The 27,217-nt window shown below is 42.5% G+C and overlaps 1 protein-coding gene and 1 long non-coding RNA gene across 3 annotated transcripts in view; both read right to left on the bottom strand.

The window, feature by feature from the left end:
* Positions 1-27,217, bottom strand: part of PREP (prolyl endopeptidase) — a 112,003-nt gene that overhangs the window by 66,872 nt on the left and 17,914 nt on the right. For both annotated transcript variants that reach the window (XM_026511722.4, XM_026511723.4), the window contains exons 3-6: positions 22,744-22,877; positions 21,278-21,408; positions 18,625-18,834; positions 14,297-14,418 (exon numbers count right to left, since the gene is read on the bottom strand). In XM_026511722.4, the coding sequence (XP_026367507.1) occupies positions 14,297-14,418; positions 18,625-18,834; positions 21,278-21,408; positions 22,744-22,877 (597 nt within the window). The remainder of the gene's footprint in view (positions 1-14,296; positions 14,419-18,624; positions 18,835-21,277; positions 21,409-22,743; positions 22,878-27,217) is intronic.
* On the bottom strand, positions 1,688-14,289 carry LOC130543556 (uncharacterized). The gene is made up of 2 exons (XR_008958995.1): positions 9,928-14,289; positions 1,688-7,795 (listed from the first exon to the last, which is right to left on the bottom strand). It is a non-coding gene; the product is annotated as an uncharacterized LOC130543556 (long non-coding RNA).

The following is a 27,217-nucleotide window of genomic DNA, read 5'->3' as shown; positions in this document are numbered from 1 at the left end:
TGTCAAAATTTATATAAGTGGTATCAAACACTATATATATGCACACACATATCCTTCTGCAATTATTTTTCATTCAACATAATTTTAAAAAATTAATTGATTTTTTTTAATGCTATGCAGTATTCTGATAGAAATATACCACAACTGATCCATTTTCCCCACGAATAAATGCTTTATTTCTATTTTCTTCTTACTCTAAGCAACACTTCACAAAAATTCTGAACACGTTCATTTATGGTCTTAACTGTATTTCCGGATATATAACTAGAAGTAAAATTGCTCAGTGATAGGATATGCCCATATTCAACCTTTTTAGGCGTTGCCAAATTATCTTACATGTCACAGTGAATAACAGTTCCTGGTTTTCCACATCCCACTGTGATGGCTAACTTTACGTATCAACTTGGTAGACCACAGTACCCAGATATTTAGTCAAACATTATTCTGGATGTTTCTGTGAAGGTGTTTTTTGGATGAGACTGACATTTAAACTGGTGGACTCTTAAAGGGGATTACCCTCTGTAATGTGAGCATGCCTCATCCAACCAGTCCAAAGCCTTAGTAGAAAAACAGTGACCTTCCCAAGCAAGGAGGAATTCTGCCAGCAGACCAGCCTTTGGACTCAAACTGAAACTCTGGATTTCCAGCCTGCCAACCTACCCTAAAGACTTTGGACTTGCCAAGGCTTCACGATCATGTTAGTCAACTTTTTAAAAATAAATCTTTCTCTCTATACACATACACATAACCTGTTGGTTCTGCTTCTCTTGAGAAGCCTCACACACTCACCAATGACTGTTACTCTTTCATATGTTCATTCCATAAATATTTGCTAAGCAGCCATTATGTGCAAGACATTTAAAGATATATTAGTGAACAAATCAGGAAAAAAAATGTTACGTTCTAGTAGAGAAGATAAATACGGAATTAGGTAGCATATTATAAAATGATGAATGCCATGGAGAACAGGTGTAGGTAAGGGAGGCAGGATGTGGGACGGAGGAAATGTACTTTTAAATATGGTAGTCAAGAAGGAAAACGTCTTTCCATTGTCTCCTGCCTTGCATTGTTTCGAGTGAGAAGTCATTTCCTACCGTTTTCTCATTACAGGTAATGTGTATTTTCTCCTCTGGCTGCTTTTAAAATTTTTTAATTATCATCTTAGGTTTTATGCAAATTAATTAATAATGGGCTGTAGTAGCCTGCCTGAGATTTGTTGAGCATTTTGGAACTGTGGGTTTCTATTTTATCAAATTCCTAACACTTCTGGCCTTTTTCTTCCTATATATTTTTGTATCCTCTCACCCCTCCTGTAGGACTTCAAACACATAATATTACATCACTTAGCATTGTCGCACAGGTCAGTGAGGCTGTGTTCATTTTTGTTTTTTGTTTTTTTTTTTCTTTTTGGTTTATTTCCAGTTGTCCTGTTTTCAAATTCACTGATATTTTTGTAGTATCTAAATTGCTATTATGCCCATTTTCATTTTGGATGGCTTATTTTCACATCTAGAAGAATGTTTGGCTCATTTTTATATTATTTTTTTATTCATTAAATTAACATTTTCTCAAATCCTTTAAAAATTATTTTATAATGGCTTCTAAAAAGTCCCTGTCTGGTAGTTCTACTACTTGTCATTTCTGAGTCTGTTTCATTGGTTACTATTTCTACTGGTTATAAGTCACATTTTTCTGTTTCTTTACACATTTAGCAACTTTTTAAAAATTGGATTCTACACATTTTGAATGTTGTCTGGATTTTTTTACTTGTTTGCATTTGTCTTCCTTTAAAAAGTTTTGAGGCCGTTAATCTGTTAGTGGATCAGCCTGATCCATGGGTGGCTTGTGTTCAAGCTTTGCTGGGGAACACCTACGGCCCCACTGGAAACGTGTGGCCTTTCTGGGGTTGCTGGTGAATACCCTGGGTGTTCACAAGGTCTTTCCATTTTGGTTAGAAAGTGGCAGTCTCCCAGGCTTGTTAAACCTCTGGTAGTTGTTGGCTCATAGCTCCCCGGTAGTTGTTAGACTGAATCATGAAGTCTCATCCTGTGCACCTACTACTTAATGGTCAGCAAAGACACAAAGGGAGACCAAGGCAGAATTCTGGGACTCTTCGTGGTAGTTCCCTCCTTTTGGTACTCTGCCTGCAAATTCCAGTGGCTTCAGTCTTCCTGAATTCTTTGGATACTAAGTTTGACGAGACTGCGATAATCTGTGGGCTACTCACTCCTTGTGCCAGACTCCAGAAAATATCTCCAGAAAGGCAGAAAGATGGGGCAATCACAGGACTTGCTTCTCTTACAGATGATGGTCCAGCAATGCCTGCTCACTGTATCTGCAAATGACTGGTTTATTTTGTGTAATTTTCTCACTGTTTATGGCAGGAGGACTGCTCTAGGACCAGTTACACTGCCAAGGCCAGAGGCAAATACCTGTCATCGTGTTTTTTTTCTAACTCATTTTAATTGGATAATTACATCTTTAAGAGTATATTATTGTGCATGCTTGAAATATACAGATATAAAATTAAGAATGTAATTAATATGGAATTAATTTAAAAGATGATATCCATGATTAATAAAAAATATCACAATGATATATTTCCTTCCATCTCATTACACAGTAAGGTATTTTTACTGTTTCCGTTTTCTATTCCAATACAACTTCTGTGAACCTCCTGCAGCCTTTGGAGCATGCTTCTTTTTTTTTACGTAGAGATGAAACTGTCACACATTCACGCTGACTTGCTGCACTGCTCTCATCAAGCCCACATACACTGTTTCCTTCTATCAGTGAAATGTGATGACCCCGAGCTGCACGTCGTCTAGACAAGAGTGTCTGAGCATGGAATACTTCAGATTTTACTTCCCAGCAGCAGCAAGTGCTTTGACTTGTAGGAATTAGATTCCAGCCCTCTGACAATGTCCATTCACTTTCTATCTACAGGTTCATTTTGGTAGACCAAAACTTTGGTCAATCAGGTTCTTTTGCATTTATAAATTAATCATAATGACTATGCATGTCTAAAGTGCCCAGCATCTTTAAACACTTGGCAGCACACTGGATGTCGTAAGCTGGACATCTCTTTCTCAGAAAAGACTGTTTAAAAGCACAGAGATAATCTGTACTTGAGAAACAGAAGTGGGATTCCAAGTAAGTTATGGTTTTATCAAAGATTCTAGAAAGTCCTGTCTAATTTGGCTGCTCTTTCCTGGTGACATTCTTTTCTGAGTTCAGAAGCAGTTTCCCTTAACAAACATGAATAGTATTTCGCCGTATGGGTTTTTGCCACAAACTACACATAACATCGAATGCTGCAGGTGTGTTCTCTTTCATCTTTTGCGAGGCTCTTTAATCTTTTCAAAGATCGTCAGTTTTGGAGAATCCTCATATAAATTTCTGATTTCCATTAATTCTTTTCTCCATTCTCATCCTCATTATATTTCCAACTTACCTGTCATAATGCTAAGTGACTCTCTTGAAAATAACATTAGACTTGACTGAGTTTTTAAAATCCAACCTAAGAATCCATATTCCATTTCCATCAATTGTTATTGCTGATGTACTGGCTTCCATGTTCTTAATTTCAAGTATTCTATTCACCTTGTTTTCCCCTTCTTTCCTCTTGGTACTGCATTAATATAAATTTCTTTATGAACACTGTCGCTTCTTTGACTGCTCTGGGAGTTATATATATCATATTTCTAGGCTTTTATATGTTTTCCTTAAGCTTTTCATATACGTAGTTAATAAACTCATGTCTAGAATTTAAGTTCCACCTTATTTTTAATTGATCCTATATGAATATCGTCAAGCAACCTTACAATCATAACTTCATCAAATGTAATGAAAAGCAGCCTCATTAATACTTCAGAGTTTTGTTCTCTCATCATTTAAATGAAGATGGAATTTTTATAGCTTAGTGTTTAAAGTCATGCTATATTGATCATAAATGATGTTAATTCAGTTGTAGTGATTCAGCCCATGGAAAAACAGGGCAGTAAAACTCACTGCAAGAACCACACCAAACCTTTGATGACAGCTGTCTCGAGCACGTCTAATGAGTTTTTCTCAGCATTTCTGGCTGGACTAAATATTGTAGCAGTTTATATTTAATCTAAGGCAGGACGTCCCGAGGTACATTGCTGTTGGGATGCCAATTCAGTCTGTCTTTTTCACTGTAGCTCCTTCATCACAACCCAGTGATGTTTCATAGCCACCAAGCAAATCTGCTAAACTGGAAACAATTCTGAATTTTCAAATGCTCAAAGTCTCAGATTTCAAAATCATTTATATAAGTGTCATTGCTACCCCAAAATACGTAGGTTAGAAATACACCTTCTTCCACTAAAATTGTAACAATGTATATTTATTAACCACAGCTTCGCATTCAGACTATTTAAAGGCAATTTTAAAAATGAATTTTGGAAACTGGGAGGAGGAAAGAAAAATACTGTTGATGAGGAGGGCACTTGCATCTCAGCAGAAAAAAAGTGACTTTTCTGGGACGCGTAGGTGGCTCAGTTGGTTAAGCATCTGCCTTTGGCTCAGGTCATGATCCCAGGGTCCTGGGATGGAGTCTCCCATGGGGCTCCTTGCTCAGCAGGGAGCCTGCTTCTCCCTCTGCCTGCAGCTCCCCCTGCTTGTGCTCTCTCTCTCTGACAAACAATAAAATATTTTTTTTGTTTTAAAATGACTTTTCTGAAATCCAGATAAAAAGAAAACAGATAAACAGGTGTGCCAAGGGCCCCATCAGACTTTCACAAAATACTATAAATTCCTGTTCACAAAATATTATTGTTTTTTCTTTAAACAATATATTAACTAGAATAACTATGTTCTCTGGAAGCAATTAATGTGATTCAAAAGCACTGACCTGTTGCAACAAGGTGGGAATAATACCAGTCTGACCAATCATAAAAGATGTAATTCTTAAATCTGTGCTTTTCACAGCTTGCTTCTACTTTATGTCTATATTGTTTAAACAAATTTTCCTTAAGTCAAAATGATCTCATTCCATGAAAATCTACCTTTTATGTAAATATTAATTAACCAAAAAAATTCTAAGAATTACTGTAAATCAAGTATTTACATTTGCGGATATTAAATCCATTAACTGCATTCCAAACAATACCAACAGGGATGAGAGCTATCATTCTTTTTTTTTTTTTTTAAGATTTTATTTATTTATTTGAGTGAGAGAGAGAGTGAGCATGAGGGGGGAGGTAAAGGGAGAGGGAGAAGCAGGCTCCCCACTGAGCAGGGAGTCTGATGCGGGGCTAGATCTCAAGACCCCAGGATCATGACCTGAGCCTAAGGCAGACACTTAACCAACCGAGGCACCCAGGCGCCCCTGGAGCGACCATTCTTTGTTTACTCATAAATAACCACTCTTTACCATTTAGCCTTTCATTATCCATAACCAGGCAAAACTCAACATGCAAAAGCCACCCTAGCCACAGCCCCCTTGCTTCTGGGGTGGGTGGGGCTGGAGACTACCATCACCACAGTGGCTGGTTTTAACAGGACACGATTTAACATATGCCATCAAACACAGACGGCCATTATTCGGGGTGTGAGAGCTAAGGCCGTTTATTCAACCAACATTTACTGAGGGTCGGCCGCCGCTGAACCGGGTTCTGAAACACAGATCAGTAGGACAGGGCCCTGAAGAGCTCATGCTCAGATGGGAAAGATGGACACACACGTGCATATGGGTGAACACTATAGAACATTAACAGCAAGACGTGCCAAGTATGAAGGGAGTGCAGAGAAGGGCACCTAACAGGGAGCGGAGGTGGAGGTAGAGTGAGCTCTGAGAAGGCTTTGGGGGAGGGATGGCTCTTAAATGATTTTAAAAGAGAAGCAGAATTTCTCTCAAATGGTTCCTTGAATTTTGCCTTCTTACAAGTGCTACGGTGGCATAACCATCTGGTTCACAGAACTATGCTGACATACACTTGAGCTACGTACATTCACTCTCAAGTGTACAGCCTGCCAATGGACGGCAGTGTATGCGGTGGACACTGTGGTCGGCCGGGTGCCAGGAGCGGGCAGGGATCGGCTGAGAACCTCCAGGCCTGTCCTCAAGGCTGGAGAGAACCGCCTCCCCAAAGTCACAAATCCTTTTGGGTTCTTCTCACATGTAATGACTGATTAAGGCAAGGGTACAGAGCCCCCAGTCAGGAAAATGCTGAAGGCCAACCCATGAGAGCTCCCTGTAGGATGGCTGAGGTCTTTGTCATGACTGCATTGCAGTTCAACTCCTTCCTCTCTGCCCTCACTCCCCAGCACAGGCAGAGAGGTTTCGAAAGCACTCCCATCCAACTTCCGGGTCTGCTTTCCACGGAACCTGGCCTGTGACAGCACGCAAAGCCATCACAACACCGTGCACACGTGGTGTGTAACCTAGCACAGCCCATGACCACCACGCTTCCACGCCGTCTCCTGGGCAGGCCCAACAAACAATGCACTTCTCCTAGCTCAGAGCTAGAAACAAAACGAGAGTCAGCAGACACAGAGCCAGGTATCGACCTGATTGCTGATCAGGTCTTCCGTAAGAATGTGGCTCAAGACTGTGACTCGCTTAGGTTGAGAACTCCCAACCTGCCTCATATCTAGCCTCTGAGAAGCCCTGATTGAAGAAAACTCCCCCAAAAGGAGGTCAGAGGAGTGTGGAAAGAAGTGCTCCCCTCTAACCTTTGTGGTTTCTCAACTTGGCATATTTTGTGCTACGGGAGAAAACCGTTCTAAGTGTTGGCTTCTGTTTTGAAGAGGGGACCCAGTTAACTGGCTGCCACGCTCACTGACACTTACCAAAAGGGCCTAAGCTATGGGGTTATCAGACTTCATACTTCCATTAAAGAAGCCGCATTAATTCACTAAGAAACTTGTGTATACTGTGGTATTAAGCTACACTGAGATAATAATATGAAGAAATCCTTGGAGTATATGTTTTGTACTTTATTCTGTTAGTTCACCTATGCTGCTCCAGCAAACACCAAATTCACATGAATCAGCACATTCAGGCTATAACCTCTACAAACCATCACAGAATTTAAAAAGATAAAGATAAGCAGCAAGGGGAGCACACCTCAGGGGAATCTAATCCCAAATACGTTTTTATCAAATGTCTTCAGTTAATGCCTCATGTAGGTGTGACCATGATCGATTCAGACCAGTCTGGATCAAGCTGCTCCGTATTTACAAATCTCCAGATACATGAAATTTCTTTGGTACATATAATAATTTCCACTTAGAATCCGATAAGAAGTGAAGAAAGTTTTTTTTTTCATAATTTGAATCTACATGCACTTTTCCAATCGAGGAAAGTATTCCTTTTACATATTATGACAAAAGAATTGTGTATATAAAAAAAAGTATCCTAAAAAGCAGTGACACTTAAAATTGTCTGGAATAGTAACAAAAGGAATGAAAATGGATTTTAATAGCTTTGGGAGTTAATCATATTCCTCTCAGAGCAGGAAACTTTATCAACTTTATTTCATAGTCTCTTTTGGATCCCTTTCACAGTAGTAGTGAATCACGACATCATCTCTTTAATATTAAGTATGTTTCCAAAACTTAATCCAGGAAAACTTTTAAAGGTCGAACTAATCATCTACAGTGATGGCTTCTCACTTACGGGAGTCGTTATGGATTTGTGTAACAATAGGAGTGGCGTAGTACACAAGGACAGGGGGAGTCATAAGCTCGCGTGACGTGTGTTAACACGAACATCTCCAACAGGCAGTCATTCAGTCAGAGCACGCAGCGTTCCCAATACAGCGTGGCCCTACAGCAATGGGGGAAAACGGAAATCAACCCAAATCCTATGTGATGTGTTCCTTCCTCAGTATACCAGAAACAGATCTGACAGAAGATTCTAGGGGGGAAAACCCCACATTCAAAGTAAAACGAGTCACGTAGGTCTTCACATGACAGAGCCGCCATTGTTGTTTCTCTGGCAGAGCCACTGGGTTGTTTAAGAATCTGTTTGTTTTCTTTTCTCCCTCACTGACTGATCAGCAACTCCGACCCTACTACTACCAAAACCTACTCTCTCCTGTCAGGAGCTGTTTCCCGTATGCAGAGCGGCGCTGCTTTCTAGCTTTACTCACATTCGGGCCTGTTGTGTGGCTTCCGGACTTTTCTTCCCCACCATGGGCTGGGATTTTCCCGCATGCTAATCAGCATGATGGATATTATCACGCCCTGCGGTGCTGACGAGAGAGGGGACACGGGTGATGAGCCGCGGACACGCACAGTCCGGCTGCGAACCCACCCCGGGACTGACAGGACAGCCACTCGGCCGCGCCGGCCGCTGGGAAAGTGCGGGCTCTCCGGCACAGCGCACGGAAACCAAGGCTCACCCGTAACACACGCTCCATTCCCAAAGCTCGGGGCAGGAGGACAAAGGGTCTTTAAAATGACAGACAAACGGAAACCGCGTCATGAGCCCTCAGCCCCTCAGCAATACCGTAACACGTGTATAAACAGAAGAGCTGACTACAACAAGAACATCTTCCAAAGGGCCAGAGCAGGCCGGTCTGTGCTCCCGGGGATCGCCTGGCCCTAGCAGCGGGGTGCAGCCGAGCCAACGGCTTCCTGGGCCCCCGGGGAACAGGGGACCACGAAGAGCGCTGCTGAAAGACGACTGCTCCGAGCCCAGCTTTCCAGGAGTGAGGGGCAGGTGAGGCGCAATTCCCCGAGGGACACCTGGCCGTTACTGCCTGTGTTTTGTGAGGCAAAGCTGGGTGCGCACCAGGCCTCGAGGGTCTCCAAGGGCATGAACCTCAGCAGGGGCAGGGGAGGGAACGAAACTAACGCTCACTGTGTGCCCACAGAGTCGAGCATCAGGCAGTGACTTTACATGTTAACATATACGTATAATATATAAACGTCTACACAAATGTACACATACTTGAATGATTAGGGATCACAAGTGACAGATACAAATGGCTCTAGAGATACATGATAAACATTAAGATTAGGATTACCCTTGTAAAAAAGAAGCCCCTTCTCAAGACTTAGTTATGACAGAATTAGGTTCTCAATACAGAATTCAGCTAGACAGTCACAAAAAGGCCGGGCATTTTCTCCTTGATCCTTTCTAAAAGTGCCTGACACATTTTCAGAATCTTCATTCTAGAGCACCCTCTGCTGGGAAAAGTGCTTCAAAATACTTGATTTCCTTGTTTCCCACCCCCTCCCCCGCTCCCAAATGCTCTGGGATTACTTTAAAATAAAGGGAATTTTTTTTTTTTTTGGATCAGTAGAATCTTCTAAAACATGACAATTTCTATTCTCCCACAATCCTGCTGTCCAGGTAAAGCCTTATAGTCTATGTTAAATAATTGACAGCACTGTCCCTCTAGATAGGTTTCAGTTACCCCAGGGCCATGAGGCAGCTTCAGGGACTGAGGGAGGAGGCCCTGGGCTGGCAGGTGAGGAGAGCAGCAGGGACCAGCACCCGCCCTTCCAGGATGGAGCGACATGGAGGTCGCTTCCCTCAGAACAAGAGACACCAGGAAGGCACCTCCCCCCGGTCATCTTGAAAGGTCCCTGCGGAGAAAAGATGGAAGAGGGGAGCTACGGAGGGAAGCCTGCTGGGAGCAGAAGCCTTGGGAGGCAACACAAATGTGAGCCAGAGAGTTTATTATCCACCGCAGAGAAGAGCACCCAGGTTCCCAGAATGGAGGGGATCTCACTACAAAGGGATGCCCTGCAGGAGCGGGCACCAAGATGCCGGTCATGACTGCAAGCACACTGTGGCAACTGCACACCGACAAAGAGCTCCAGAGGGGCGAGAATCCTGTTCCCCTCCTGCAACTCCTCCGCCCTGCACGGCCGCCGGAGAAACTAATCCACGATGAGTCACTGAGGGGAGAGAACTGGACACGCTGGCATTGCTCAGAATGGCCTCACCTGTAAAACGTCAATTCCACTGTGCCAGTCTGATCACCCTCCGGAGTTTCCTCCTGCCTCTTCATATCTCCTCCCTCCTGTTCCCCACCCCCATTCCCAAGCAACCACTGATCTGTCTTGTGTCATTATAGACTAGTCTGCATTTTTCAGAGTGTTCTATAAATAGAATCGAACACTCTGTACTCCTGTGTACTCCTTTCTTCTGGCTTCTTCCACTGAGCATAATTATTTTGAGATTCATCCCTGTTACTGAGTCTGTCAACAGCTCGTTCCTTTTTACTGCTGAGTAGTATTCTGTTGTAGGGATGTACCACAATTAGTTCATTCATGCCCTTGATAATGGATATTTGGACTGTGCTAGTTTGAGGCTATCTTCAATAAAGTCTTTGTATGGAAAAAAAACAAAAACAAAAAACAACCACCAAGCAGGGGGTTGAGTACTTCCTATTCCCCTGCCAGTCCCCCATGGGCTCACCAAATTTGAGCTGGACAGAGGGAAGAAGCATGTAAATTGGAGAGACTGATATTTTGCTTTGGACTGCGGTGGATCTTTCATGACAGTTCTAATACCCAAAACGTCCAGAAAGCTATGGGTTCTGCTGGATGGAAGTTAGTCGTCCTGGGGACAGATGCTGTCACAGGCAATGACGGAAAAACTAGAGCTGCTTCCTGGTTGTACATGACGGACTGCTCAAGGCAAGAAGACCTGTCCATGCAGGAAGGCAGAGGAGGCATCTATAAGGAGACAGTGTCTAGCATACCAAGGGAAGTCCTCAGTGACCCTGGACTGCAATGGCCCAGAGGGAGGAGAATGGCAGCTCGCCGGAGAAATCCACGCACATCCACACGCTCAGCCAGCCACCCATCCCTCGGGCCCCTCTAGGCACACCCACAAAGCCCGAGCTGCTCCCACATCCAGCAGCTACTTCCTCACCCACGAAGCCTGCGTCAGGGTCGGTGAGATGTTGCGCTAAATCCTCTATCCATAGACTTTCAGAGCCAAAAAAGCCCCAGCGGAAATGAAGGAGAGAGATTTGGAGAGAAGGGGTGTGCCCAAGGCCGCACGGACACGACTAGGATAAAATCTCCGAATTTCTGTTATAGTACACCATCACTGTAACACTAGCTCTCCATTCAGACACTGTGAAAGTGTTGGAGGTATTAACAAAACTGGGTTCAAAATGATGATCCCTAAAGCAACTACTTGAAAAAATACAACAACAGTGCAGCACACGCATCAGTGCGTGGTTATGAAGCGACCAACCCCGGCACCTGGTGGGGGGTCACCTGTTGTAACAAGACCACCCAAGTAGCTGGAATACAGCTTCAAGGAAGACTACACCAGTCTGTGCTTACTAGGCCTGCTGGTTTCCTCAGAGACTACCTCTGTATAATTCACTAATAAGGCTCTGCTCCAACACAAAGTTCCCTAGGACTCACCATATATGTCCCTTTAGTTTCTTAACAACTTTACCACTTCTGGGCAGTACAGATGCATGGCTTCAGTCACTGCCATCCTTTCAACAGTCTTTGCTGCAAGACTTCTTTCCTTTTGACCAGAGAGGCCAAGTGCATGTGGTTAGGAAGACACAGGCTGTGGAGTCTAATACACTCAGCAGGCAGTTCCAGCCACGGACTTGCAAGTTAATCTCTCCGGCAGGCATTTTACTTGGTGCATGCAAGGGAATGATCACCTCCTTTTCGAGGCTTTGGTAAAGATTATATTAGATAATTTACACAGAGTGAGCATCTTTTTAATGAATGGTAAAAGGATCATATCAACTATTTAAATCTGTTTTTCTTTTCACTTTCCTAGTAGAGTTGAATATACATATGTTAAATACATATGTATCTCCACTATATTTTTATTGTATTGTATTTTTCTTTTTTGAGGGAGAGCGAGCAAGCGAGTGGGGGTGGGAGGAGCAGAGGGAGAGGGAGAGAGAGAATCTCAAGCAAGCTCCACGCCCAGCAAGGAGCCTAACGCGGGGCTTGATCTCACGACCCTGAGATCATGACCTGAGCCAAAATCAAGAATCGGATGCTTAACTGACTAAGCCACTCAGGCGCCCCTCACTGTATTTTTAAAAACTGGTTGCTGACAATAATGCTACAGAAACACTGCAAGTGCCCGTCGACAGATGAATGAGTAAACCGCGGGGTGTACCCACGATGGAAGGACACGCTGACACATGCTACAGCAGGACGAACCCGAGGACTTTACGCTACGTCAACAGCCGGTCACAAAAGGACAAGTACTCTACGATGACACCTGTACGAGGCACCCAGAATAGTCCAACACAGCGAGACAGAAAGTAGAAGGATGGTTGCCAGGGAATGGGGGGAGCCAGGGAGATGGGGAGTTATTGCTTAATGTGACAGCTTCAGTTTTGCAAGATGGAAAAGGTTTTGGAGAGGTGTGGTGGTGATGGTGGCACAAAGGGTCAGTGTATTTAATGCCACTTAACTCTGTACCTAAAAATGATTAAACTAGTAAATGTTGTTATGTATATTTTACCACAATTCAGAAGTAAAAAAAAAAAAAATCTAACTGCTTCAACCAAACGCTAAGAGAGAGCCAAGCAACTTGAGTTGCACGCATATTGTATGATAAAGCTGGTTTCCTTTTAGGCCAATATGCTAAATTATATAAATATTCTGGCATTTATTTTCAGTATCCCTGTTACTGTATCAACCAAATACGTTTACCTTCATTAAAATAGGTCTGCTATAATGAAATTATTAGCTCTGAAGCATAAAAATGTCTCCAAAAAAGTATGTCTTTCACTTTATGAAGAATCCAGAGGGAATAAAATTGATCATTAAATATATTATTTTAGGTTTTCCCTGTCAATACCTTCCCTCCAAAAAGAGATACACATGATCTAACATTAAAACATTGTTTGGTAGCATATTTATCTCCCTCATTGTTTCACTCAGATGACAGTAAAAATGTATATTATTTTATAAGCCAACACCTATTATCCATAGTAACCAGAAGACGAAGGTCGGAGAAGAAGCTGAACTAAGAAGAAAACAGTAGAAACAATCTATAAATAGAGTCAGAAAAGCCATTAAAAATAAATAGGTGAGAAAAATGACAATAGTAACTACACAAGAAACTCCGGGGGGAGGGGGGGGAGACACTTCAGTGAGAAGGAAAAAGCATGAAGAAAGGACACAGTTTCAGGTCACAGAAGTCCTATAAATTCACTTTTAACACGCTGCATTAAAGTCTGGGAAGTTTTTCTATTAAGGGCCAGAAAGTAAATATTTTCAGCTTTGTGGGCCATCGGGGCCTTCTGCAGCAACTACTCAACCCTGCTATGGCGGTCTGAAGGCAGCCCAGCCCGAGATAACAGGAAACAAACGGTGTGGCTGTGTTCTGATAAAGTTTTATTTACAACTGCTGGCAGCAGGGCAGATGTGGCCTGAAGGCAGGCAGTAGTTTGCCAACCCCTGGCCTAGGGAAACAAAATAAATAAATATAAGGACAATCTGGAATAAGGTCTATCAATGCACATGAACTAAAATACTGTGGATTCATATTCTAACCCCCAGGGAACCAGACCCAGAAGCTCAAGTTCAAATATCAAATGTTCCTTTTTTTTTTTTTTAACCAAAGTTCTAAGTGGCTCCATGAGCTAAAGACTTTCGAGTGGATTTCTCATTCCCATTAAAAATGGGCCAACAGCCCACCTATGTTAAAAGATTCACAATGCTTTTCTTTAAAAAATATTTCTTAGTACCCAGAAATGAACTAACAAGAGTTAAATTTTTACTCCAAGCATCTCTAAGTTTTTTCACAGTTGATTTTCAAGATACAGAATAAAATCTGGGCCAGTAACTTCAAAGACTTCAAATACAGTTTGATTATGGTCAAGACCCTCAAGGAATACCTGAATATCTATTAGATGGGAAAATGTCTAAAAATACACGTTTTAACGTAAAAACAAGTGAACAATATGCACGAAGAGGAAAGCTGTGTAAAAAAGGAAAACACATTCTCTCTCCCCACATTCTCACTTACACAAAGAAAATTTTTTGGAAGGATACTCTTCTCACCTCTGAGATGTAAGATTCTGAATTCCTAAATGTTCATGTTTCGCTTTATGTGATTCTGTACTTCAACTTTTTTTTTTTAACCATAAGCATGTACTACTTTTAGTATTAAGTGTTTTATGTTGAGGTTGTAGTTAAAAGGTTTACCACCTTCACCATTAAGAGATAATTTGAATACCGATACTTTTAACAAGAGAATATTCACTCACAGGACTTATCACAACCATAAAGATCACACAACAAGAGCATCCATATGCACAACCCGTGTGCCATGGTGTGTGCGGGCAACCGCACAGTGGTTCCATACCTCGGCTCCACCCATCCACTTAGGCTCATCAGGAAACTCAGCACACAAAACATCTTCTGACTGATCGGTCCCCAGCACATGGTAACAGAGCTTTTGATGGAGATTGGTGGATGTCTCTGTACCTGAAGGAGTTAAAAATGCATACTGAAGTGCGGTTGGCAATTTTAAGAAAATCTATTCCATCCGTATTGTACAATGCTAGAAATGTTTAAAAAGTTAATTACCTGGTCGCAGGATACAAAGCTAATATGCAAAGTTAGCTGCTTTCCTGTATACCAGCAATGACGAAGTGGCATTTGAAATTAAAAACATACTATCATTAAGAATGTAATACATAGCATGGTGACCGCAGTTAGTAATAGTTAATGATACTGTACAAATGCTTAGGTACAAATCTAATAAACTATGTACAAGACTTATATGAGAAAAACTACAAAACTGATGAAAGAAATCAAAAAAGAGTTAAGTAAATGGAGAGATGCTCCATGTTTATGGACAGGAATACTGGATATTGTCATGTCAATTCTTCCCCACTTGATCTATAGATGCAATTTAATTCCAATAAAAATTCCCAGCAAGTTATTTTGTGGATATTGATGAGCTGATCCTAACGTTTACATAGAAAGAGGAAAAAACCCAGAATGGCCAACATAATATTGAAGGAAAAGAACAAAGTTGGAGGACTGGCCCTAACCGACTTCAAGATTTACTGTGAGTAATCAAAATAGTGTGGTATTGGCAAAAGAACAGACAGGTAAATCGATGGAGCAGAGTAGAGAGCCCAGAAAGGGACCTACAGAAATACAGTCAGCTGGTCTCCGACAACTGAGCAAAGGCAATCCAGAGGAGCAAAGACGGCCTTTTTAACAAATGGAGCTAGAACAATTGGATATCAACATGCAGAAAAATGAATCTAGACACAGACTGTACACCCTTCAAAAAAATCAGCTCAAAATGGATCACAAACCTAAATGTAAATGGAAAACCATAAAATTCCTAAAAGATAACATATGACAAAATCAGGATGACCCTTGGGTTTGGCAATGACTTTTTAGATACAATGTCAAAGCTATGATCCGTGAAAGAAAGAACTGATAAGCTGGACTTCATTAAAATAAAAAAGTTCTGCTCCGTGAAAGACACTGTCAAGAGAACAGGACAATTCACAGACTGGGAGAAAATATCTGTAAGAAGACATATCTGATAAAGGACTGTTACCCAAAATTTACAAAGAACTCTTGAAATTTAAAAAAGAAAAGAAAAGAAAACAACCCTATTAAAAAATGGGCCAAAGACCCTAACAGAAACCTCACTAAAGCAGATATACAAGGGCGCCTGGGTGGCTTTATCGGTTAAGCGTCTGACTCTTGATTTTGGCTCAGGTCATGATCTCAGGGTGGTGAGATCAAGCCCTGCAACAGGCTTCGCACGGCTGAGTGTGGAGACTGCTTGGGATTCTCTCTCTCCCTCTCTCTCTGCCCCTCCCCTGTGCGCGTGTGCACTTTCTCTCCTTAAAAAAAAAAAAGGAATGCAGATGGCAAAAAATCATATGAAAAGATGGTCCACATCATCTGTCACCAAGAAAATGCAAATTAATAATACACCAGTGTACACCTATTAGAATGGACAAAATCCAGAACAATAGAAACACCAAATGCTGGTGAGGTGTGGAGCAACAGGAACTTCATTGCTGGTGGGAACACAAACTAGTACTCTGGAAGACAGTCTTGCAGTTTCTTACAAAACTAAACATATTCTTACAGTACAATCTGGCAATCACACTTCTTGGTATCTACCCAAAGAATCTGAGAATTTATGTCCACATAAAAACCTGCACACAGATGTTTATAGCGGCTTTATTTACAACTGCCAAATCTTGGATGCTACCAAGATACCCTTCAAGAGGTGAATGGATTACAAAACAGGTGAAAGGATAAAGGAACTATGCTATATCCAGACAATGGAATCCTATCGAGCACTAACAAGAAATGGATTATCAAACTATGAAAAGACATGCGTATCACCAACTGAAAGAGGCCAATCTAAAAAGGCTACATAGTGTATGATTCCAACGACATGACGTTTGGGAAAAGGCAAAGCCATGGAGACAGTCAAGAGAACAGTGGTTGCTGGAGGCTAGTGGACAGGGAGGGTGAGCAGGTGGGACAAAGGATTATGAGGTGGTCAAACTCTGTATGACACTATAACTGCGGACGCACATCATTCTACGTTTGTCTAAACTCGTGGGATATACAACACTGAGAGCGAGCTCGAATGCAAGCTCGGGACTTTGGGTGATTATGATGTGTCAGTGGAGGTTCTCGATTGTACCTACTCTGGTGAGGGATGCTGATAATAGGGGAGGCTCTGCATGTGTGGGGGCAGGGGTTGTACAGGAAATCTCTGTACTTTCTGCTCAATTTTGCTGTGAACCTAAAAATGCTCTAAAAGATTAAAAAAAAAAAAAAGGAGAGAGAGTTTAAGTATTGGTAGGTATCACCCTGGAAGTAATTCACACATATTTGTTGATTTCAGATGTTATGAGATTGAACTATTTTTTTTTTCATTGTAAGAAGGTACTAAGCTTTCAGGACAATGAAAAAGAAGATAACACTATAATATAAAAGAAAGCTTTACAGCACTTGGTAATTTTCCATGGGTTTTCCGGGAAGCACATGGTCAGAATTGTTTAAACTCATTGGTAAGTTCCTCCATCACAAACCTGAAAGGCTGTTGAGGTTCTCTCAACAAGGGGGCAGCAAATTATAGCTGGGCGAAGATGCTACCCTTCCGAAATCAATCACAGTAACTAATCTTTACTGTTTTTGCCACTGAAAGCTGAGCCTAAATAACAATTTTCATGTTTTTCACAAATTAATAACATTGTTCTCTAATGAGAAATGGCCAGTGAAATACTTTTTGGGTCTCCCAGAACTTGGAAGTAGCCATTTTCTAACTCAGCACCACTCTTACAACACGGGCGGCTAATTCGGTGTACAGAGCACAGAGGTCTTTCTTTAGCCAACAGCCTTGGGGGGAAAAAAAAGCCTACTCTTGAATCAGCTCTTCTTGTAGTTCACTGGTGAATTAAGAAAAAAAGTATTGCACTAGTCTAATGAAAAGGCAGCAAAAGCTGAACACTGCCAAAAGAGATGAAGAGTATTATAGTCTTATTCTCAGTTCAACTGGGGGAAATCAGAAAAGCAAGCCAGCATATCTAAAGATTAGAATGATACAGCAGGTCATGATAAGGGGACAGCAGATGTGGCAGAAAACACTGGCTTAGCTGTGCTTCTTGCCAGCTCCAGGCCTTGCAGCTGAGCCTCTGTACCTCGGCTCCAAACCTCCAGCAAAGGGATTGTAAAACCCGCTCATAAAGACCAACCAAGACAACAGGAAAATGCTGCAGGTCATTGTAGAGAGATGGGGTAGCACAAAGAAGATGACTCTTGACAGCTTGCAATAGCAAGGTACAAGGTATGTGGGCCTTTCTCTCTGGAAAGATGAGGCGTGAAGGGGAAAGAAAGAGACCGTGTGAACATAAGAGGACCTTCGTATAATTGAAAAGAAGAACGAAGGTGTGTCCTGGAAGTTTACAACGAGAAAAGTGTCAAGATAAATCAACCAAGCGACCTGTAACTTCTAATCAGAGGAAGATATGTGATCACCACAGTAGGAAAATTTTATAATCGCTCAATCTCATTAAACAAATCAGTTTCATGGGGAAGAAAATGCATCTTCTCCATGACCCCTTGGGAGATTTAACATATTTGTAAAGGACTGGTTGTAATCATGGCCTAGTTTTTGCTGGTTCCTTGTAACTGTTTCTCCAACCCTTGAACAAGGGCTGGCGCCATGACTTGCTTTGGCCAACAGAACGCGGCACCACGATGGAGCACCAGGAGCAAGTGTAGGCATCGAAGACACTCGTGCCTTCCAACTCTCCCTCTTGGAATTCTGCTGAGCTGCCACACAAACCCAGTGGGCTAGCCTGCTGGACGATCAGAGCCAAGGCCCCTGACACGGGAGAGAGCTAAGCCAACATCGGCCAACTGACCCACAGCTGAACACAGACACATGACAGAACTCAGCTAATCTAGAACAGCCTGGCCAACCCACAGACTCACAAGCAAAAAAAATATAGTTATTATTCTAAGACACTAAGTTTTGGGCCGATCTGTCATACAACAAAGCTAACTGATACAAGACCCTTTGAGGAAACCTGGGTCTACACCGAACAACTTCCATGTAGAGTTTAGCATTTCAAGTCATGTGAAGTCACACTTGTATTTCATGAAAAAGGCGCTTCACCTGCCATCTTCACTTACCATCACTTTTTCCATCCTGCTGGGGATAGGAGTTGTAGAACATCCCCTTCCCATCATGGGTCCATGCCATACAGCTGAACTTGACTCTCTCAAGCACATCTGGAAGCTCTTTGGCACCATCAACTTTCATGAACTTGATCGTCACCCAGTCTGAGCCGCTGGCACTCAGACCATAGGCAAAATATTCACCATCTTCGCTGAAGGCATAGCCTATGGGACACAGGAGAAATTTTCACAGGGTGTACGTGGGGACACAACCCCTAGCCTTGCCCGCTGCCTCCGTGCTGCCTGACACAGATCTCTGCCGTACATGCAATGGCAGGAGCAAGGAACGTGTCGCGAGGAACTCTGGGGACTGAGCCCAGGCCTCACAGGAATTCACCTCATGAGCTTCGACAAGTGTCCTTGCCTCGCCAGGTCTTAGTTTCTTCATCTATAAAACGACGTATTGGATTATATGACCACTAAGACGCTTCCATTTGTTTATAATCCTATAATTCAATGAGCAGTTCAGTTAAAAGCAGAGCTCATCTCAGACTTTCAGCATATTTTATTTATACTCTAAAGAGCAGGGGAAAAAGAATAAGGAAACTGCTTTTACAGTAATGACTGGATTATGACACATACCATGTAACAGAACTAAATGGAAGCCATTAAGTAATTTTTGGAATGGATTCCAAACTATTTGAAATCACTCTTTACAACCTCATTTTCTGAGTATTGCTGGCACTCAAGGATTAATGTTGTCCACACCGTCTGACCAGCACAAGCCCAGGTATATAAAGCCTGAGGGTTGCAGTGAAGGCTCACACAGAGTGTATTCCAAAAGCAACCACGAAAAAGAAAAGAAAAGCAACACCATCTATGAACTGTTATGCATGTCTAATTCTTTAAGTCCATGTTCTAATCACTATGGAATGTGTGTTAAGAAATCTTCTATGTTTATATTGGCTTTTATAAATATACAGTACATATAGATAGCATTTGGTACCAGACATGGACACTGGAGATTTCCTCTTACGATGTTTGTTAAATGTTACCAGGGGTTGAAAACTATCCCCAGAAACCCAACTATTTTCAGAGGTTTCCTACTGTTTTACATGGAATTTCTGTTAGTGGTAAATAAGGGTAAAATTTCACAAGACCTACTTATTAATCCTTTATAATTCCTATGAAGTATTAAGGCTCATCAGTATATAAATACGGAGAAGAGTTTAGAAGGCAAGGCGGAGAAAATACTTCTCACTCTACATAAATTATTTATACGTAATTAGAAAATTTTCAGGAAAAATTTAAATAAAAATGTTGATTTGAAATGTATAAAAAAATCATATACTACCAAAAGAATCTGTATATTTACCCATACTGTAACTTCCCTATATCTTCTTCAGAAAACTCAAAGACTGAGGCCAGGTCCCACATCTGATTTTCCTTTTCAGCTATCAGGACCCGTACATTGCAGGCATTCCATTAAAAAGTTACTGGAATGAACTTTCAGAGACCCTCTTAAAATGAAGTTCTTCTGGATGAGTTACAGAAACTTTAATTTTAACAAAGGTTGGTGTCCTACACAGCGTGTATTCCTACACAGAACCAGTGTACTACAGTCATTTACAACTGCGAGCTCAAATTTGTGGAAGAATATTCTTAGCTAGCTGGCTGGCATCTTACTTTCAATACTGATCCTTTCAACACTAGTTAGATAAAGGACCATTATTTACATACACAGCCTACTTGGGAAGAACAGAGGAAGAACCACTAAATGACTGAGTGGCTTTCTAAAAGGGTCTTTACACAGCGCCGTGGGAACAGGGTCCTTTCGTTCCCCCCTAATCGACTGCAGGACTAGAGTGCTCCAATCGCTCAACTCCACAGGGCTGAGTCTTCGCCTGTGCTTTCTCTACAAAACAGAAGACGCTGTGGGGCAAGTGCCGAGCCAAGTTCACAAAAATCTAGGATCCTAACAAGAGATGATTCTCAGATATACAATTATTAAACCACAGAACCAGTGAATGCCAACTTCCTTCCGCAGAACTAGGCTTATGGCACAAACCTAGGGCAATCTTTATGGCCCGGGGAGGAGGTGATTTAGGAGACACATGGCAACTACGGGCAAAACTTACTGATTCGGGTTTTAAACTTGACATCTTCAGGGAGCAGGGTATCAAGTTGTCTAATTTCTACAAGATTGTGGTTTTCTACTTTTCATTCTAAAATACAGCTAAATTTTAAAACTCTGATCACTTTCTCTCCACCAAGGAAGAGATCTTGTAAATGTTCTTTCCTGTTTTACATTCATAGCTGGAACATTCCTCATAGAGCTTAAATTACTTGTAGAAGATTTCTTTCCTAAACACAGAGAGGTCTCAGGGATGTTAGAAGCAATGATGATGATAAACATCTCAGACACCCTAGAAGCTAATGTGGGTCCAGTGTGAATTATTCTTCAGTTCTGTTTCATGCCACCAGAACATGGGGCTACTCACTAAATCTAAAGATCCCGTGCAAAAATAAGCTTTCTTGATATTGAATGTGCATCTGTTCTACAATACGGTCCCTCCTGTCTGGTATTTCAGAGGTGAGGGGACTGCACCAACATCAGCTGCGAGCGAGGGCCCCGGGACTCCTGTGGGCTCAGCCGGGTAGCACTCACCTCGGAGCGCCACCGTGCCATCATCAGACAGTATGTTTGGGTCAAGGAACACTCTGGCTTCACCTTCTAAGGAATCCTGTACATATAATACTCGTTGGTTCTGCAAACCTGTATTGTAAAAATAGAAATACCTGGGGGACAGAGATGGTCTTTATTTAGCCTTGGAGTTTTCCACTTGTGGGGTACAATCAAATATACATAAGCAAAAAAGAAAAAGAAAAACAACATAGAAATGTTCAGTTGCAAACAGGCCATGCCAGGGACATGGGGACTCGGGTGGAAGGCCCCACCACCTCCCTGTAATTAGTTTGGTATCTGAATTGTTTTAAGTATTGAAATAACTTATTGTAATCCTGCATATTAGCTAAATAGGGACAAATAAAGACTGCTTCATTTGCTAGAACTGAAACGGATAATCAAACAAAGCAGTAACTTTTTCTTTTCAATGGAGAAGAAAGCAGATCTTTTTTTTTTTTTTTAAAGATTTTATTTATTTATTCGACAGAGATAGAGACAGCCAGCAAGAAAGGGAACACAAGCAGGGGGAGTGGGAGAGGAAGAAGCAGGCTCATAGCGGAGGAGCCTGATGTGGGGCTCGATCCCATAATGCCGGGATCACGCCCTGAGCCGAAGACAGACGCTTAACCGCTGTGCCACCCAGGCGCCCCAGATCTTCTAAAATGAAATGCTGGATCCTTCCCTAGACAGGCTGCTAGGGCCAGGGTCAGCAAACCTGTTCTGTACTGGGCAAGACTGCAAATGTTTTAGGCTTTGTGGGCCATACAGTCTCTGTTGCTATTACTCAATTCTATAGTTGTACAAAAACAGCTATGGATCATATATAAATGAATGGACATGTCTGTGTGCCATTTCAATTTTATTTACAAAAACAAGGGGCAGGAAGGGTTAGGCATGTAGATCATACTTTGCTGGTGTGTGTGTGTGAAGGAGGGGAGGGTCTACGAAATTTTCAAGTAAATTTGTGATGGTGGTTCCACAGAGACTTAAAAAAAAGAACAAGAGAACATGTTTACGTTGGCGTGAAGGGAGAGGAGGGAGAGAGGTGGACGAATAGGTACCCCATCCTGGCCCCTTCCATGCTGGGATAAAGAAATCCATACAATAAAAGCTTTTCTAGTAGTAAAAGCCAAGGAGAATTTTAGAGGCAAACAAATCTCCACTGCTGTCTACAAATCATCCTAGCCCAATTATTAGCCATAAGACAACAATAATTTCCTACGATCCAGATTTGCTTTTCTAGGAAATACCTCTAAATTTCTTAATCGTGATTTTAAGAATATGGACAATAGACCAAAAACCGTTATACTCAAGTGCAGAAATGAATTGATTTCATAATGGATTAATTTTATACACTGATAAGTGATTTAGAATTTGTATTTTAAGATTTAAGAAAGCATTCGATTAGCAAAGTAAAAATAAAATTAAATAAAAGCAACCTCACATACCGTTTTCCTTTCTTGAAGTGGCAACTATACTTGGGATAGTCATACAGTTCAGTCATTCTCTCTTTGTATAAACCTCTGATAGGACATTGCTCAAGGAATGGCACAGTAATCTTGTTCTGGGCCTCGACGAAAGCCTATACAGAAAATTTTAACGAACAAGCAAGTCAGATATAAGATTGATATGTCAGATATAACATGCCGTGTGGAGTGTTATCCACTGATATGTACCCATGAAAGCGTATTTTTCCCTCAATAAAAAAGAACTAGTCCTTACACGGCAAACTTCACCTGGCCTGCTCTCCTATGACACGTGAGCTAATAACAGCGTTTTTAAAGAGTCGGAAAACAAAACCAAAAACCTAACAGAGACCTATATGGCTCACAACATCTAAAATATTTAATACGTGGTCCTTTATAGAAGTTTGCTGACTTTTTCAGAGCGTCAGTGGGGAAATGGGCTTTTGTTTTTATTACAATATCACTGTATAGCTGTGCAGCCACTCAGGGGCAGCCTTGTGGAGACCCCAAGGTGTGCAAGAGCACTACCCGACCTCATGACGGAAGGCAATGCCATGTCTACTTTCCAGACATGGGAATGGAGGTCTGCAGTACTGAAGTCAGCTGGTCAAGGTCACACAGTGACTTAGCCATAGCACTGAAGTGGAATTACGATTGGCCCTTGAACACCACGGGTTTGAACCATGCAGGTCCACTTATATGTGGATTTTTTTACAGTCCTGTAAATATATTTTCTCTTCTTCATGATTTTCTTTTTTCTTTTAATATATTTTATTTATTTATTTGACAGACAGAGAGACAGCCAGCGAGAGAGGGAACACAAGCAGGGGGAAGTAGGCTCCCAGGGGAGGAGCCTGATAGGGGGCTTGATCCCAGGACGCCGATCACGCCCTGAGCCGAAGGCAGACGCTTAACGACTGAGCTACCCAGGCGCCCCTCCTCATGATTTTCTTAATAACTATTTATTCTCAGGCTCACCTTATTGTAAGAATACGGTATATAATACATATAACATACAAATAAATACATGTTAGTCAACTGTCTATGGCTTCCAGGCAACAGTGGGCTATCAGTAGTTAAATCTGGGGGGAGTCAAATGTTGTAAGGGAATTTTCAACCTCGTGGGGGTGGGCCCCTCCATCTTCTACATTGTTCAAGGGTCATGGTAGCAGTGACTGAGGGCGACTCCAGGCCTGATTCTGGATGCGGGCTGAGCAAAAGCAGACAATCAGGGGAGAAGGGCGGCTGGGCTCCCATGATTCCCCCCACCCAGGCCAGGCGGGGCTGGACAGGCACATCAGGGTACTGAAGCTTCAGCAAGGACTTAAGGAAAACCTCGTGTGTGTCAGTGCTGATCCTGGCATTGTGGACAGATGGGGGACAAGTCTAGGACCAGCTCCCTAGCACTGTGGAGCGAACATTCTACCAGGGGACACAAAACACAAGCCGTAAGGTTACAGAGTACAGTTAGTCCCAAGGACACACAGGCAGCGTAACCAAGCTCCTCTGCGGCCGAGCTGGCCCTGAGTGCCTGCCTGCTGCCGGGCCGGGATGAGGCACACAGAGAGGCCGAGAGGGGGCACTATAAGCAATCGGACATCACTGTGACAGGTCTGTCACATTCTACAAAAATATCAATCCACATCGGTTTGGAAAATTAATAACCAGTCAATCACCACGCATCCTGGGAAGCACCGGGAAGCAGAACACTTATGCCATGGAGGGTGGCCAGGAAGGCCCTTCCGAGGAGGTTCTGAATGAAGGTCCACTAGGGTACAGGGAGCAGCCATGCAGACAGGAAAAGCATGGCAGACCGAGGAAGAGCAAGTTCGGGGTCCTGGGGGGTGGGAGCTTGACAGGCGTGGAGGAGAGGAGGGAGGTCAGCGAGGCTGGGAGAGAGTGACAGGGAGCCAAGACCCGGGCAGGAGCAGATTATGTAGCACCTGGTGAGCAGTTAGGAAGTTTGAATCTTCACTCAAAGCTGAAAACAAGCTATGATTGGTAAAGGAGACAGTTACAGATATGGTTTATCCTTTTTAGAAAACTACCCTTGCTTTGGATGAAGTATAAACTAGGGGAGAAAAGTGGAGGTCAGGAAGGTGGGCCAGTGGTCAGGTGAGAGCTGAGCCCAAGTGAAAGGGTTGGTCTCTAAAAGGAGGAAGAACGACCACTGTAAAGGGATGGGGACAGAGGAAAACGGTCACCGTACACATTAGTATACAGAACATTCTACTTAGGGCTCCCATCCTGGGATCCCAGCATGCTGAGGGTCTCGGCTGGCCCCCTCTTCTTCCACTGGAGGGGCCTCTGAGGACACCATGCAGGCTTGTTTTCTCTTATTCTTCTGGTTTGTGTTTGTCTAAGGCTGATCTAGGCCTTATCCTGGCTATAGTAGGACCACGGTGGGTCCAAAAGACATAGGGGGCTCAGTTCATTTCCTTTGAAAAAGTGGAACTGTGTTCTTCAATTGCTTCCCCATCTCACATTGCTTCTGTTAGATGTCTCATGACACAACAGAAGCCAGCTCACACAAGAGAAGACACTTTGGCTTTTCTCATTTCAATTGTTCAGAAAACTGTGATACCAGACATAGACATGCCACTAAATAATGGAACAATTCAAGGATTACTGTGACCAATTTTGTCACCCCCCACCCACAGATGTTAGTCAATTAATTACTCTAAATAGAGCAGTATTTAAAGACTATAACCTTCCAAGTCAAATAGCTACATGTAAAACCAAACAGTGTGCAAATTCCTCAAAGTCTCAAGTTCTTTCTTCATGCACATCTTTATAACTTGGGCAAATCCTTCTCATGTGCAAATTACCTGTAACAGCGCTTTGTGGAAATTTAGGGCTCCATGCACTCTCAATATGACTTCTGATATCTTAATCAGGAAAGTACCTTCTTGGTCACTTACGGATTAAAAAGTCTGGCTTCTTGGTCTCAATATTAGAACAAATCGGGGGAAAGGGAGAAAAGGGGTAAGGGTAGAGAAAAAAACTGGAGGACTTCCACGGTGATAAAGAAGCAGGGTGAGGAGAATTAGAATTCTCTTCATTCCTCCAAAAGTTTCAGTGTCCACGGTCACACTCCCGAGTGTTGCTAAAGTGACGGGAATCTGGGAGCCCATCAGTGACGCCCGCGGCTGAGCCTCTAAAGATCAACAGTTTAGACTGTGTTGCTACGGATGGATCTGAACGTGTCAAAGACCTGCTCAAAACGAAGAAACCCTACTCACATGTCATTTTGCCCCGAATATCAGGAAGCTCCAGCAGCAAAGCAATGTTTCAGGTATGCACAAGGAGTAAGTTCTAGAAATGTGCTGTAGAGCATCGTGCCTGTAGTGTACAACACCGTACTGTGCACACAAAACCCTGGTCAGAGGGCAGACCCCATCTGAAATGTTCTCACCCTCATGAAAGAAAAGCCACCTGGCAAAGGGTCACTCAGGTGGGAAGCTGGAGATTCCTTTACCCTAACTGTCTTCAGAAAGAATTTCTTCAAGTTGTCCTCACATGCCCTGTATTTTAATCCACAAATACTGCAAGACCTTTCGTAAATACAATGCATACAGATGAGAAAAACGAAGCATATGGTTAGTTACTCATTAACTAGCCATACATACAAAACACCACAATTAATGTAAGATTAAACAGGTCGGTCAGGAATAAAGGTTAGTGCTGCAGGAGAACAAATAAAGGGGAAACTGCTTCCAGGATGGGGCAGGGGTGTGGGGGAGTGGGGCCCGCAGGCATCAAGAGGACCAGAAACCAACTCCAGGAAGGCTATCAACCTTCACCTTTCCCAAATAAACAACAAAAACTACGGATGGTGCTATCCACATCCCACAAAGTTCAAACACACGTGTGTGTGTATAAATATATATACAACGTGTGTGTGTAAATACATATAAACATAAATTTAATACATATATATAAATTTATATAAATATAAATACATAAAAATGAATGACCAAGTTAAAGCAACTTTCAGGGGCTTCTGGAGAAAATGGCTGGTGTCAGAGCAAGGCCTGGCAGAAAACCATGGTCCCAGCCCAGCAAAGGGCTGAGCGCTTCCTGGAGGCCAGAGGGAGAAGCATCTATGTGTCCCCTGTCACTGCTGGGAGTGTAGCAGAATTCAGAAATGACTAAGGGCAGGGATATGCTTATAAAAAAGAAGCCAAGGGGTGGCAAAGCTCCTCCCTGAGGCTGCAGAACCCAGGGCCAGCAGGCCACTCCAGGAGGGCTGGACAGTCCCACAGAAAACTGAAGGCAGGTCATGCCAAGCAGAAAATTAGATGCAGCTGCTTCAAAGGAAACACATCTAGAAGTTAAGACTATAAAGGAACGGAATAACGTACTTTACGACTAATATGAGGAATGTATTTATTACCAAACAAAAACAAAACGTGACAGGAAGGGAGAGAAGAGTGTCCCATATTTTCCAGTACTC

This window comes from Ursus arctos, unplaced genomic scaffold (assembly GCF_023065955.2).
Source record: "Ursus arctos isolate Adak ecotype North America unplaced genomic scaffold, UrsArc2.0 scaffold_13, whole genome shotgun sequence".
NCBI classification, from domain to species: domain Eukaryota; kingdom Metazoa; phylum Chordata; class Mammalia; order Carnivora; family Ursidae; genus Ursus; species Ursus arctos.
Note: the sequence above shows the minus strand (reverse complement) of the source record. Positions and strands in the feature narration are given on the sequence as shown.